Source organism: Arvicola amphibius, chromosome 3 (genome assembly GCF_903992535.2).
Source record: "Arvicola amphibius chromosome 3, mArvAmp1.2, whole genome shotgun sequence".
Classification (NCBI taxonomy): Eukaryota; Metazoa; Chordata; class Mammalia; order Rodentia; family Cricetidae; genus Arvicola; species Arvicola amphibius.
This window is the reverse complement of record NC_052049.1, coordinates 103,179,201-103,192,756: the sequence shown is the minus strand read 5'-3', so window position 1 is coordinate 103,192,756 and position 13,556 is coordinate 103,179,201. Positions and strand designations below refer to the sequence as shown.

The window sequence follows — 13,556 nt, the reverse complement described above, 5'->3', positions numbered from 1 at the left end:
TCCCCAGCTTTCCCCCAAACCTACAGTGAATTGTGGACCCCTTTCAATTTAACCTCATCTCAAGTGGGGGGGGGGGGAAATAAAACAGCTACTGCTCTCTAACAGTGTCCCTGTCTGTCCTCCTAGCACACCACCCTGCCCTGGCCCCGGCCCTCAGACCTTCTGCTCCACAGAGGGTTTCTTTCCCACCTCTTTCCAGCCAGGTGGGGTTGGAGGGGGTGAGGGTCTGAAGCCGGCCCTCCCAGCTTCAGCCCAGGCCGAGCTGCTATCTGGTCCTCTGTGGTCTGTCCGCTGTTGCACTTGGAATCATGCACCCCTCATGTTCAGCTGTGTAGATCTGACGGTACCCCGACACACTCTTAAATATTTCATCTCAGAGCCTGAGCAGAGTCCCAGCTGCTGACCCTGTCATCGGAGCTCCGCAGCAGCTGCCAGTAGGCTGCCAAAGCCAGGCCGGGACTTCCCTCTCTCGCCTGCCCAGGGTTCATCTACATGTGCCTGGCAGAGATGAAACCTTATGGGGCCGGGAGGGGGATGCTGGCCTAGGCCTTTTGCTTCTCTGAGCCTCAGTTTTTCGCCTGTGGTAACAATCCCTGATCCAGTCTGGAGGAGCTTTGAGAGCTGCTTTGTAACTGTGAATGAGCATCACTTATGTGCGAACTGTTTCCCCACAGTTCCCTTTTCTGGAAGACCTGGCCAGAGGAGGAGGTGACAGGGGCCGAGGATCTTAACTCAAAAACTGAGAAGCTCAAGGAGCCACTGAGCAAATCCCCACATCCTCAGGCAGGTCTGTCCCAGTGAGGGCTGTCCCATGGACATTTGAAACAAAAATCAAGGGTGTCGGGGGGGGGGATGGTTAGAATAAAGCCTTGAGGTGAAATCTCATTGGGACGATCAGAAAGAACTGGGGTTCCATCTTTGGTGATTCATGAAGTCATGGAGAACCAAACCTGAAGCTTGTTCTTCAGAGAGGTCAGGGCATGCAGAGCTTTCCTGGCCCCTTTGGAAATTGGTTTTGGAAGAAAGGCCACTCATACCATGTCATATTCTCTTCTGAGCTTGCATTGCTGCTACGGGCCTGGCCTCATTGACACAGCTGAGCACCCAGGATCCTCATCTGCTCGCCAGTGTGCAGCCAAGCACACTGGGTGGGACAGTGACAGGGGGTGGCAATATGAATTTCCCAAGGAGGGGGTCTTTTTCAGTCCCCCTTGGATGGGAAGAAAGAGAAGAGGGGCAGAAGCGGGGAGGACCAGATGGGACGATAGCCAATGGAGAGTGTCCCTCCTCTAGCTTTGTCAGAAGGCCCGGCCAGTAGCCGAGCCGTTGGTGTTTCCTGGAGTCCTTATGTCACCCCTGCATGTTTGTGCGCAGGTGACTTACCCAGGACTGTGAGGCGTGCGGGACGGGACCGGATAGCAGCCTGGATGGCCTGGCACTCGTACACAGCGTCATCCTGCAGCTCGGCCCGCAGGATCTTCAGGTGATGCTCTCCCGACAGGTGGTTCCCCACCACCAGGTACTGGGGGTAACCTGGGGAGGAAGCAGGAAGTATGAGAGATCAAGGGGCTGATTACCGGGGTCTATTCAGAGATGCTGTGACTCCTTAGATGGAGTGGCTCCAGAAACTCTCTTGGAAAAGGAAAGGCACTTCTACTGAGTGGTGGCTCAGGAAGAGGTCTTCCTGTTAGATTCCCTCTCTTCTGCCAAAGAATGATCTTTCTGGAAGATGGGCCGGGGGTCTGATATCTGGCCTGGGCAGAGCTGAGCTCAGGTGGCCTTCAGGTGACGGATACACAGGACACTTTATTATACAACAAGACTTCCTCTGAGCCGCTCCCTTGCTGCTTCTCTACCCAGCTTACTGGACCGCTCAGCACCAACAACCCCAAGCCCTTGTTTCTTTATGTTTTTAAAAATTACTTTCTTTCCTTCTTTATTTGTTTGTTTCTTCATATGTGTGTGGACACAGACATGCCACCCACATGGAGGTCAGAGGACAACTTGCGGCAGTCGGTTCTCCCTTTCTATCATGTTGGTCCCGAGGATTGAACTCAGGTCATCAGGCAGAGCTGAGCCATTCATTGGCTCTCTGCTTGTATAGCGCAATGATCTATCAGAGCCCCAGCCTTCGGGCTCTTATCGAGTCTCTTACTTCATGGATGACTCCCGTGTTTCCCCTTGTTCATCTGTGTATTGCTGATTTATCTCACGGGCTGAAATGGCTGGGCTTCCAGAGGGAAAAGAAAGCAGTAGTGCTTCCCTTCCTAGCTCAGGGGGAGGTGGTGGGGTGGGCACTGGTGGCAGAGGCACAGCCGTGGGAGCCCTCTGGCACCTGATCAGGCCTTTGATCTCAGTGTGTGTCAAGGAACACAAAAGCAGTAGCTTCCCAGGATGTTGGTGCATGCACGTGTGTGTGTGTGTGTGTGTGTGTGTGTGTGTGTGTGTGTGTGTGATGCTAGTTCTAAACTCTAAGGAAAATGGGAGAAGCCAGTGTTAGACGCAAAAGTATAGGGAATGTTGGGTAGGCAGACCTGGCTATGGGGTATTGCTCTGGGAAGTGCTGTCTGTATTCAGTGGAGTTTGCTAAGGGGATATACTAAGGGGGAAAGGGAGAAGGTGGGGCAGAGGGGGAGGGGAAGGGAGGAGAAAGAGAGACTGATTCTGAAATTCACCAAGTGCACCAAGCAAGAGATAAAGGGAATGAAAAAGGAGGGAGGGATTTACTTGGAAAGGATCAAGGAGAGAAGTTTTGTCCCCAGGAAGCACAGGAAATGGCTCCGCAGCCTCATCCTTCAGTCGCTGGGCACTGTGCACCTTGAATCATGGCTGTCCATTCCTGGGCATTCCTACCTCCCATCCCTGAGCCCCAGGGCCTGATTAAGCACTTAGGAGGCACTCAGGACACTTAGGAATTTGGGGCCTCAGTACACACACACACTGGTGATGAATAATAGATTAAATAAAAGTTTGAAGACGCTGAATCATTCAGCAGTTGTTGCGGCCAGCCAGCTGGCTGAATACAAACGTTGGCTACAGCCACAGCCGTAGGCTGGGGCCTTGCGCTCTCCGGGGTCTTGGGCTAGAAGCCTCTTATCCTGTCAGGCTGTTATTCTTCTACCCCCTCACCCGACTTGTGCTTTTTTGACATCCTTTGCTCCATGGGATTCTATTGACTCTGCCCTGGTTCCCATCTCTCCTTAGAGACCACTCGGGATAAGCTAAAGGTGGTTGAGAGATGGGGCAGGGCTCTCTGGGGGTGCCTATTCCTGGTCAGTAGGGGCTGGGTAGCCAGGGTCTCCTCAAATGCCAACCAACACGTTCTGTGAGCTCTTGTACAACTGAGACCATCCTCATCATGACACGGGAGGACCCTGATCTCCACAGCTGATCAAGGCCGACCAGAAATGCTGCCCAGGATCAGCTGCACCAAAGGAGGGTACTGTCCACCCCTCACTCACTTTCCTGCCTTCTGATGGGCAAAGGCAGTAAGCCCCGGCAGGTGAAGCTGGCTTTCCGACTGCTGCTGGCCTCTGTGCTGCTGGCCACCGTGCCCTCCAGCCTCCCCTCCACCCCCAGCTATTCTGCAATTAGGTCTGTCCCCTGCAGGCATCTTGGATGGAAGAGGTGTCTTTTTTGTTGATGTTGCTGCTGTTGTCTGGCAAGCCATCAGCAGCAGGATTGCACTCTCGCTAGCTGTGGAAAACATCCGTGATGGGTTTGTTTGTATTTGCCTAATTAGACAGCGAGAGCTGCGATGCTATCTCAAGGATTGGCAGCATCTTTGGAAAACACACACAGGAGCAGAGCTTCTGAGGAATTTCTAGCCTCTTCCACGGGATCAGAGGTTCAGAGTGTCTAGCTTCTAGTCACGGCGTGTAGGTTCAAACTCCAGTTTATCTCTTCCTCGCTCTCTCCCCCGGGTACTTCAGCTCTGTGTCTCAGCTTCCTTGCCCGTGAGTTGGGGACAATGCTGGTCTCTCATGGGTGAAGATTAAAACGGGATAGTCCATGTAAAATGCCTCCTGCATACTGAGTATTTGACACAGGGGCCCACTCTATAGCTAAGACTGGCTTTGAACTGATGTCAAGTCTATACGAACCTCCTCAAGTTTACAGGGATCAGCTACCAACGTCCACCCCTATCCTCTATACCCGCTAATTTAAATACAAGTTGAGGAACCTGCTGGGCTCAGGGAGTAAAGTCTTGCCGTGCAAGAATGAGGATCTGAGTTCAGCTCCTCAGCAGCTCCCAAACTGGGCATGACTGTATTAGAGGGAAGGGGCAGAGAGCAGCAGATCCCCAGGGCCTTACTGTCCAGCCAGTCCCGCCCACTGGTGAGCCCCAGGCTCAGTGATAGAACCTGTCTCAAAAACTAGGTAGAGACTGACTGAAGAAGATATCCGATCCGATATTGATCTCTGACTTCAATATACACACGCGTGGTGGTTTAAATGAAAATGACCCCCATAGGCTCCTAGGGAGTGGCACTTTTAGGAGGTGTGGCCTTGTTGGAGTGGGTGTGGCTTTGAGGTTTCAAATGCTCAAGTCAGGGCCAGTGTTACCCTCACCCCCCCCCCCCGCCCGCTGACTGAAGATCTGGTTGTAGAACTCTGAGCTACTCTTCCAGTGCCATGTCTGTCTGTGGGCCACTCTGCTTCCCACCATGATGCTAATGGATTAGCCTCTGACCTGTAAGTCAGCCCCAATTAAATACTTTCTTTTATAAGAGTTACCATGGACATGGTGTCTCTTCATAGCAATAGAAACCACAAGACAATGTGCATGGGCACACTCATCTGCACACACATGCATACATATGCATCTCTCTCTCCCCCCCCCCTCTCTCTCTCTCACACACACACACACACACACACACACACACACACATCCTCACTCACTGTGGAAAAAGTACCAATGTCATGGAGTTAGAGTTGGGGTGTTCATCTTGGAAGGGAACAGACAGGGTTTCATGGATTGAGATCAGTAATATAATTAAATCAATTTTTTTCATCAACCGTTACTATTTACTATTCAAATAAAGTGGGGCAGGGTGGAATCCTTTTCTCCCCGTGGACAATCATGGATTCATAAGGCATCTGAGAAGTACCAGTCTTCCCAGGAGAAAAATGTTCTGTCTGCACCTGAGAACGTATTGACAAATATTCTCTTCCTGGCGTCTCATTCTTGGTGGCCAAAAAACCAGTGCGGTGTCAGTGAGAGACTCATATCTCGTGCACTTAGAAGGGTGACATGAAACAGAGGAGGACGGAGCTGCAGCGGCAGGAAGTCCTGACACTGGCCCTCCATTTCCCTGCCTTATGCACACAGCAGATCTTGCTGAATTCAGTTGTATTCTGTTCCGTCCCTACTGACCAGGCAAGCAAGCAGTGTTTATGGAGCCTGTGAGAACCTATCATTATTGTCAGGATGGCGTTTGCGGGTAGATGATTAAATACAGGGCAGATATCTCCCAGGAGCCTGAGCTTATGGCCTCTGCAGGAGAGAGTCCAGGGCCTGTCTTCCTTAGTGACTGGGTCAGGCTGGAGAGGCAGCCAGCCTGGACTGTTGTTGGATCAACTTGACCTTAGCACCCAGCAGGCCCAGATCCTGGATCCTAGAGAGTGCGGTGTGGAGCTTCAGATCAGAGATGCAATTATCTATGCCTTGATGATCACTTTATAATCTGTCCCTAGTGACCAGACAGTCCCCCTCATCAGTCATGGTGTTGATCCAGGCTCAGAGATGCCCAGAGCATAAGCAATTCTCATTTGGGAAGGTCATAGCATTCCCCCATATCTCTTGGGTACCGGAGCTGAGCATCTCTGAAGTTGGCCAGTTCCCATAACACTTAAACTTTATGGCAGCACAGTATATTTTGGAGATATTCTCCGGTATTTTATCTACGCTCAGCTGGGCTGCAGCATCAGGCCCTGCAACTGCTATTGACCATTGCTATAATGTTTCAATATACATGTTTGGCAAGACATAACTCACACCTTAAAATATTAATTTCCCAGTGTTTCTGAGTGCACTTCGATTTTTATTTTCCTCCAGCTGTACAGCATGAACGAGGCGAAGCTACTTACCAGTTGAAGGCGTATGTCTCATGCATCCTCCATCCCCAGCCATTCCCAGATGGCCGGAGAGTGACACCCAGATCTGTCCTTCTGCTCATCATGCATTTCAGCCCAGCAGTCAGCCCCTTTCTTACCCATCCCGGGGCAGAGTAATGACAGGACAGGCAAGAGACATGAGCAGGACAGGCAAGAGACATGAGGATGGCTGCCGTCTCTGTGTCCTGGGGAAACTGGAGGTTGGCAAGGTGTTTGGATGAGCTTCTGAGGTAGCCATGCAAAATAGCTACCAAATGACATGGCCTGGCACCAACAGCAGAGCTGACATGCCAGTCAGCAGCAGCTGGAGGAGGCCCCCATCGTGCAGCTTGCCTGGGTGGCTGAGCAAGGCTGGCAGTTAGTGTAAACCCTTCCTGTCTTTTCTCCCCATCATGAGATGAATCCTAGGAGAAACAGGCTTTCTTGTGAGTTTTCAGTTCATTGGCTGTCTCCTTGGGTGGGAAGCTGGACCATGGCTTGATAAATGAGGATTCGAATTGGGCCAAGAAACAGGAGCACTTGATGTTTGGAAATCAGGCATCATGGGAATCATGTTGACTTTGGAATGGATGCTATGCTAGGTTTAGAACTGCCCAGGAGAGTGGGGATCAGTACTCATAGCCAGAGACCCCTGGGCTCCTAGGGATCTTGGTCCAGGCCTTGCCTCTCTGGAAAGTTGTGGAGCTGGTTGGGGATTTGAGCCCCTAATGACATTGGAGATGGAATATGGAAGTTCCGTAGTGGTGAAGATGGGGTGAGGCAGTGTAGGCACTGGGCCGTTGTGTATGGGTGGGGGAGTCTGGAAGTACTCACTTGAGAGATCTCTTCCTACACCAAGAGCCAAGCCGTCCTTAATCCACAGGACGAAGCCATCGTATTCTGGGATGGCACACAGCAGCGTCACTGGCTGTCCTGACACCACCACCTGGTCCTGGGGCTGTTGGCTGAAGGAGTAGACTTGGCCTGGGGAGGGAGAAGCACAGTGGTCAGTCAGCGTGGGCAGCACTGTATGCATGACTCTTTTCACACCCTATAAGCAGAGTCAGGCTGTCCTGAAGGTGCCAGCCTCATTCTCATCTTTCAGGGGCTGACTCTGGAATCCAGATTCCAGTCCCTCCCTTATCTAACCCTGAGGTTGACTTTGGAGGTGAATCTCAGCTATCACAAGACAGGTACCCCTCTTCTTCTTGTGAGATTCTCACCTAACTCCACTGATCATGATGGATCTAGTTCAACCTGGCAATCCAGACAATCTGAGTGGCTGGTAGGGCCTTGGCAGGACCTGGTAGCCGTGTCTACCCACATCTTTCTTATTCTATTCTTTTCTGCAGTTATCTCTTACAGTCTCCCCCTTGGAAATCACTTGGGAGTCTATGCCTCTCATCCACACCTCAAAGCAAGATGCCACAACCATTGAAGCTATTGGTTCATATTTTATTAAACAAATAGTTTGCTGCACACATGAGATACTCGGCCCTGTGCTGAGATTTTAAATATGAGCTCATGAATTCTTTCATTCTGTTAACAACCTAACCACACAGCAGGAGTGTCTCGATGTGGAGATCGGGAGGCTGGCATAAGTAGGGGACATAGGAGAGTAGCGCTGAGCTGACTCTGTACTTGCAATGCTTGGTGTACTGCCTGGGTGTACTATGCTCACAGTGCCCCCCCCCCCCCGCAGACAGCTCTGCAAGACTGGGAACTGAGGCATTTATCAATGGCTATCTGAGGCAGATTGGAGGCTGTGAACCTGTCTCATTATAGCTCTGAAGGTTACTCTTATCTGCAGGGCTAGGCTCCATGCAGCTCCCTAAGCCTCAGTTTGGGGACAGTCACTAAAGAAGGGAGATGATAACATCATCTGTGCCACAGCTGAGTGGACTGTGGGACACGGATGCTGACAACCTGGGACCTCTCCTAGAGAGAATCTAATGTTTCAGGGCAGAAGAAAAAAAAAATCACTATTTTGTAGCAAAGAAACCAGGATCAGAGAGGCATAGCAATCTACCCAGGATGACACAGATAGTGAGTGGCAGAGCGGGGGTTGGGATGACACCCACTTGAGTTCTGAGCCCTTGGTTTTTCCCACCTCATCCTCAAAGAGAGAGATGCTGAATGGAGGGAAAAGAGGCTGGGAGCTGGCTGCTATCTCCTTTCCATATCACTATAGATGACCTGGACTTGAATTGCTGCCCCATACAGGGCTAAACTATGGGCACAGGGAGAGCTGAGGTGCAGGGAGCCCCACATCAGCAGACAGTAGGGGCAGCAGGAACTTCTAGAGTTGACAACCTTACAGGATCTTGGCAACCTCTCTGAGGAGTCTTATTAAAAATCAAATTGGTCTGGAATTGTGGGAGTAACACTTTTTCTTCTAATTTAAACTTTACAAATTAGATTACATAGGATATTTTAATCAGCTCTGGGTAGTGGGTTTTTCCCTACTCTGTCTCTTAAGTTTTCTATTGTAATTAGGCTGTTTCTGGCACCAAAACAAGAAAGAGAGAAAGATGAGACAGAAGAGGGAGAGGACCGAAGGGAGTAGCCATAAAGTGGAGGTCCAGAGAGGAAGGAAGGAGATTGAGAGAGGGAGGGAGAGAAGAGACAGAAAAAGAGTGGAGAAAGAAGAGGCAGGAAAAGAGGGAGAAAAAGAGAGTGGAGATAGGAAAAGGAGGGAGAACAGAGGAGGAAGAAAGAAGAAGAGGAAAGAGAGAAGAGGAGGAGGGAGGAGAGAGGAAGAGGAAGAGGACAGAGGAAGGATGGAGGGTAGGGAAGAGAAGGGAATGGAGAGCAGAGGAGGGGAGAAATAAGAGAGGAAGAGAGGGAAGAAGGGAGGAGGAAAGGAGGATGGAGAGCAGACAGGAGGAGCAGAAGTAGGAAGAGGTGAGGAGAAGTGGGGGAGGAGGAGGAACGGGGCAGGACTTCTTTCCTAGGCTTCTCCTCCTGCTCTAATCTTTTATCTTGGATTTTTTTTCAAGGACAGTGTCAAGGCAGTGGCAGTGGCAGCCAAAGATTGTGTGATCAGAGAGAATTATCAGGTTGTCAGCCAGGGGCTCAAGGGGCTGTAATGAGAAAGCCCTAAAGGAAAAGGGTCCAAGCTTCCAAATGTCCCTTACTAGGAACTTCCCCAGGAGGTGACTGTCTATCCACTACACCCCATCCTTTTTATTCTTGGTAGAAGGAACAGGAGATTGTTGAAGATTCTTGGGACATCCATCCCTCGGGGCAAGAGTGAGTCCTAGATGATCATCATGGAAGTCAGGCCATTTGGATGGTAGGGGACACTGGGAGAAGAGGTCAGTGGCAACACTGGGGAGCTAACTAGAAGTAATCTCAAGGCCACCCTGGAGGGTTTCTCAGAACCAGGAATTTTAATATTTTTACATTATGTTCAAGCCACTAAAATCACTGTCTCTCAGTGCCAGGTGTGGGATACAAGGCCTTGCAAACAGCATAGGCTCTCGCCGTTGCTCTTAGCTGCCCACTGTAACTAGATGTAAAAATAGACTCTACGATGACACAACAGACTTAGGTTCTAGAGATCAAGCCAGAGCTGAACTGAGAACTTTGTTTCTGTTGGCCACATTTGGGAATGCTAGAAGGTGCTATTCAGGCTGCAGCAGAAAGGGCACTAATAGAATTATCCCGTGATGTACTCTGAATGATACATATTAACTTACCAGGGAAAATGTGCCCACTGGAGCAATAGTGGCATGATGGTTATGGGGCAACCAGCTGCCTTCTGATTGGATTTAAGGCCAACGCCAAGAAAGGAACAATTTAAATGGGCAAGTTGTCAGACTGTCTTCTAAATCTTTATGGTTGTACCCACAGATTATAGCCTAGCTTTCAATGTTTGTTGAAGAAACTGTTTTGTGTGTGTGTATTAGTCAGTTGCTAATATAGATTCAATACCAGCCAGAGTGTTGGGACTAAGCAACTGCTGAGTGTTCATCTGTAAATGAGATATAGCTATATCATCTCCCACCTCCACTCTTCAAGGCCCAGGGAGCAGAAATAGTAGACAGAAAGAACGTTAGAGATGGAGGATAGGGAGGGTGCTGTGACATGCTGTCTTTTGGGCCTGGCATGGCCATTGTACACGTGAGCTCATTGCGGCTATGGTTGCACAAGACTGATACAGGAGCAAGCCATGAAATCCGTCAGTATTCCAGCATATAGCACTGACTGGTGGGGGGGGGCAGGGAAAATGAAGGTAAGAAGGGTATGTGTTGAGGGGAGCCTGGGAAGAGCCAGAGGGGCAAGTTGGAGGATAGATAGGATCAAGATACATTTGTATACATATATGAAATTGTCAAAGAATAAATAAAATATATGAAAAATAAATAAATATACTTTTTCTTTGAAAGCAGAGATGCTTTTAATGATGGATCTTAAACTTGGTGGGTTAGAAAAGTCACTGAAAGTCGGAATTCTAGAGTAGATGAAGTGGATGGAAAATGCATGCTCTTTCACCCTTGGGACGGATCTTTGAGGCCTCCCTGGTCAGGGCTCCTGGGGGCTCAGTGTGCAAGGCATAGTGGGGTCATTCCTAGAGGTACCTCCACCTTGCTCCCTTTTTCCTTGGCCATTTTCCTTTCTACCCTAGGGAAACTGTCTTTCTCCTTTCTCTTTCATCCATTTTGACTCTGAGTCTATGGGATAGTGCCACCCATATTCAGGGTAACTGGTCTTTCCTTAATTTCAGTAAACTCCCACTTGGACATACCCAGAGGTCTGCTTTACTAACTTCTCATCACCTACTCAGTCCATCAATCACGGGGTAGTTGGTTTCCCCAAATCTTATTGCACATTTACTCTTTACCAAATGCTGGAGAAACATAAATGAGACCCACGACCTATCTCCTGAAGGAGAGGAGCACAGCAGCCTCTCTGTCCCGGTGTCTGGCACAGCATGTGAACATCAACTGTCTCTGTTAAATGCTTGTGGTTTGCCAACTGTGGTTTGCTTCCTGAGTTCTGTGTTCACTGTAGGAAAATAACTGTTGCATTATAAACTATGGACTGAGTAGATATATTGTGCTGAGTACACTAATCAGAGGGAGAAAGGTAAGAGACAAAGGGGGGAGGGCTGGAGTCACAAGGGATCAGCTTCACAGAAGAGAAATCTGATGAGTTATGTAAACCCACTGTATGGTGGACCTGTGGGGCCAAATGTACACATGGCTATTTGATGCATAGCAGCCATCATAACCATATTTTACAGGTGAGCGGAGTTCTGTAATGTGGTTATTAAACATCTCCAGAAGGCCCAGCTGGATGCTTTTGAGAGGTAGTAGTGGTACCATGAGAGGTGGAGCCTCATGGGAGTTCTTTAGGTCATTGGGGGTGTGCTCATGTGTGTGTGTGTGTGTGTGTGTGTGTGTGTGTGTGTGTGTGAAGTGCAAGTGCTTATGCCATGATGCTGTGTGGATGCCAGAGGTCAATCGCTGATGCCAGTCTTCACTTCTGCCATGTTTGAGAGAGGGTCCCTTATTGTTCACACTGAAGGACTCCAGACTAACTGGCACCTGAGCTTCCATGTAGTTTTTGCCTAGCTAGGTCAGCCGGTAGAGCATGAGACTCTGAATCTCAGAGTCATGGTTTTGAGCCCCATGTTGGGCGCCAGTTGTAGTTTTGTTGGCTTGTTGCAGCTGCCTGTGTGCAGTCCCTGTTTCCTGGGGTCAGGTTGGTGAGAAAACCCAAAGTCAATGGCACAGACCCTAGGAGATTCTAATACAGAAGCTTTCTATTGAAAAGAGTTTGTGGATGTTTATGGGGTTAGGGAAATTAAACTGCCTCAGGAATGTTTCTGGTTGGTCCTTTGGAAACTGACGGTCACTGCTGGTGGGTTGTGATTGGCTAGGAGTACAGCATCATTAGTTTCCATGCTTTTGGTTCACTGACAGGTTGTCTTGGCCAATTTTGCTTACTCATTGTGAGTTTGCATGTACTTGCGTGTGCTTACGCTATTGCCCTGCCTCATTTTCCAGGCATTTTTCTGTCTCCTCCTCCCATCTTGCCATAGGATTGATGTAGATGTGTCCTATAGATCCTGTCTTCATAGGAATTTGGGGATTCAAACTCAAGTCTTCATGCTTAAGTGACAAGTGTTTTCCTTCTGAGGCATCCCCTCAGCCCGGGGGTATGTACATGGAGGGAATTGTGGGACCCTACTTCTCTCTCTCTCTCTCTCTCTCTCTCTCTCTCTCTCTCTCTCTCTCTCTCTCTTGTTTCTCAGATTGAAGTGCATAGTTTTGTTCTACCAGTCACCTAGAGGCAATCAAACCTCTTGGACCAAGCCCTGGAGAACCATGAGCCATAACAACTCTTTTGTTTTCATAAATTGATTGTCTTAGGCATTTTCCATATGTCAGAAAGCTGTTGAACACTTCGAGGATCACACAAATGAAGTAATTTCCCCAAGTTTACACTGTTACCCCAGGCAAAACTCGGACTTGAGAGTATGTACAACATCATTCTCCACTGTGGCTATGGAGCAGAGCGCCTGACCCTATTCCAATTCTCCATTTAGCACTATCACCACCATTCAGATCACCCAAGGCCGAGGGCCTTTGGACCACAGGGATTCCTTGGGCTTCCCCTGACTCCATGTCACCCCCTCCCAAAGTGCACGTACATGTGGCATGCTTGGGAGTGAAGGCTTCCAGGCTTTGCTTCTTCAGCAGAACTTTTCCATTACCTTTTTAATTAACCACCTTAAGTCTCCCTTCCTCTTGAGACAGGGTCTTGTTATGTAGTCCCTATGACCCCTGAACTTGCAATCTTCCTGTATCTGTCTCCTCTGTGCTGGAATAGCAGTTGTGTGCCATTACCCCTGTTCCACTTTGGGCTTTGAATAATTATTCTCATTTGTATGGAATGTCTTTCCCCTTCCTTTGGTGTCATGCATCTTCCCTGGATCTTCTTCCCCTCTCTACAGGCCCAGGTAGTGCTACATAGATTATTAGATATGGGTTAAAGCAAGATATGTGAGAATTAGCTAATAAGAGGCTGAAACTAATGGGCCAGGCAGTGTTTAAATGAATACAGTTTGTGTGTTGTTATTTCGGGGCATAAGCTAGCCAGGCGGCCGGGAGCAGGGCGACCCGCAGCCATCACTACATGCTGGTGGTAGAAAAGGAGCATTGACCAGGACCACTGGGCTTGAGATTGGCAGCTGTCACCACAGAGGAGAGCAAGCCCTAGTGTGCTCTCTGCCTTGAGCCTGGTCAGAGATGCAGTCTACACACCTGACTCCTGCTGCAACCCCCCATGCTTGGAGCCCAGCTTGGAGGTTCAGGGCTATATTCTCGGTTTCTTCTTTTTCATGCTCAGCCTGGTCAGTTTGGCCTGACTTTGTCCTGTAGAGGACTGAGAGAATGTAGCCATTGCTTTTACTGCCTAGACAGAAAGGCGAAAGTCAGGGGGCCTGGAAT

At 49.3% G+C, this 13,556-nt stretch overlaps 1 protein-coding gene across 1 annotated transcript in view; it reads right to left on the bottom strand.

The window, feature by feature from the left end:
- Kirrel3 (kirre like nephrin family adhesion molecule 3) overlaps positions 1 to 13,556 on the bottom strand; it is a 128,379-nt gene that overhangs the window by 88,115 nt on the left and 26,708 nt on the right. Inside the window, exons 3-4 of the mRNA XM_042054703.1 lie at positions 6,931 to 7,080; positions 1,384 to 1,533 (exon numbers count right to left, since the gene is read on the bottom strand). Of these exons, the coding sequence (XP_041910637.1) occupies positions 1,384 to 1,533; positions 6,931 to 7,080 (300 nt within the window). The remainder of the gene's footprint in view (positions 1 to 1,383; positions 1,534 to 6,930; positions 7,081 to 13,556) is intronic.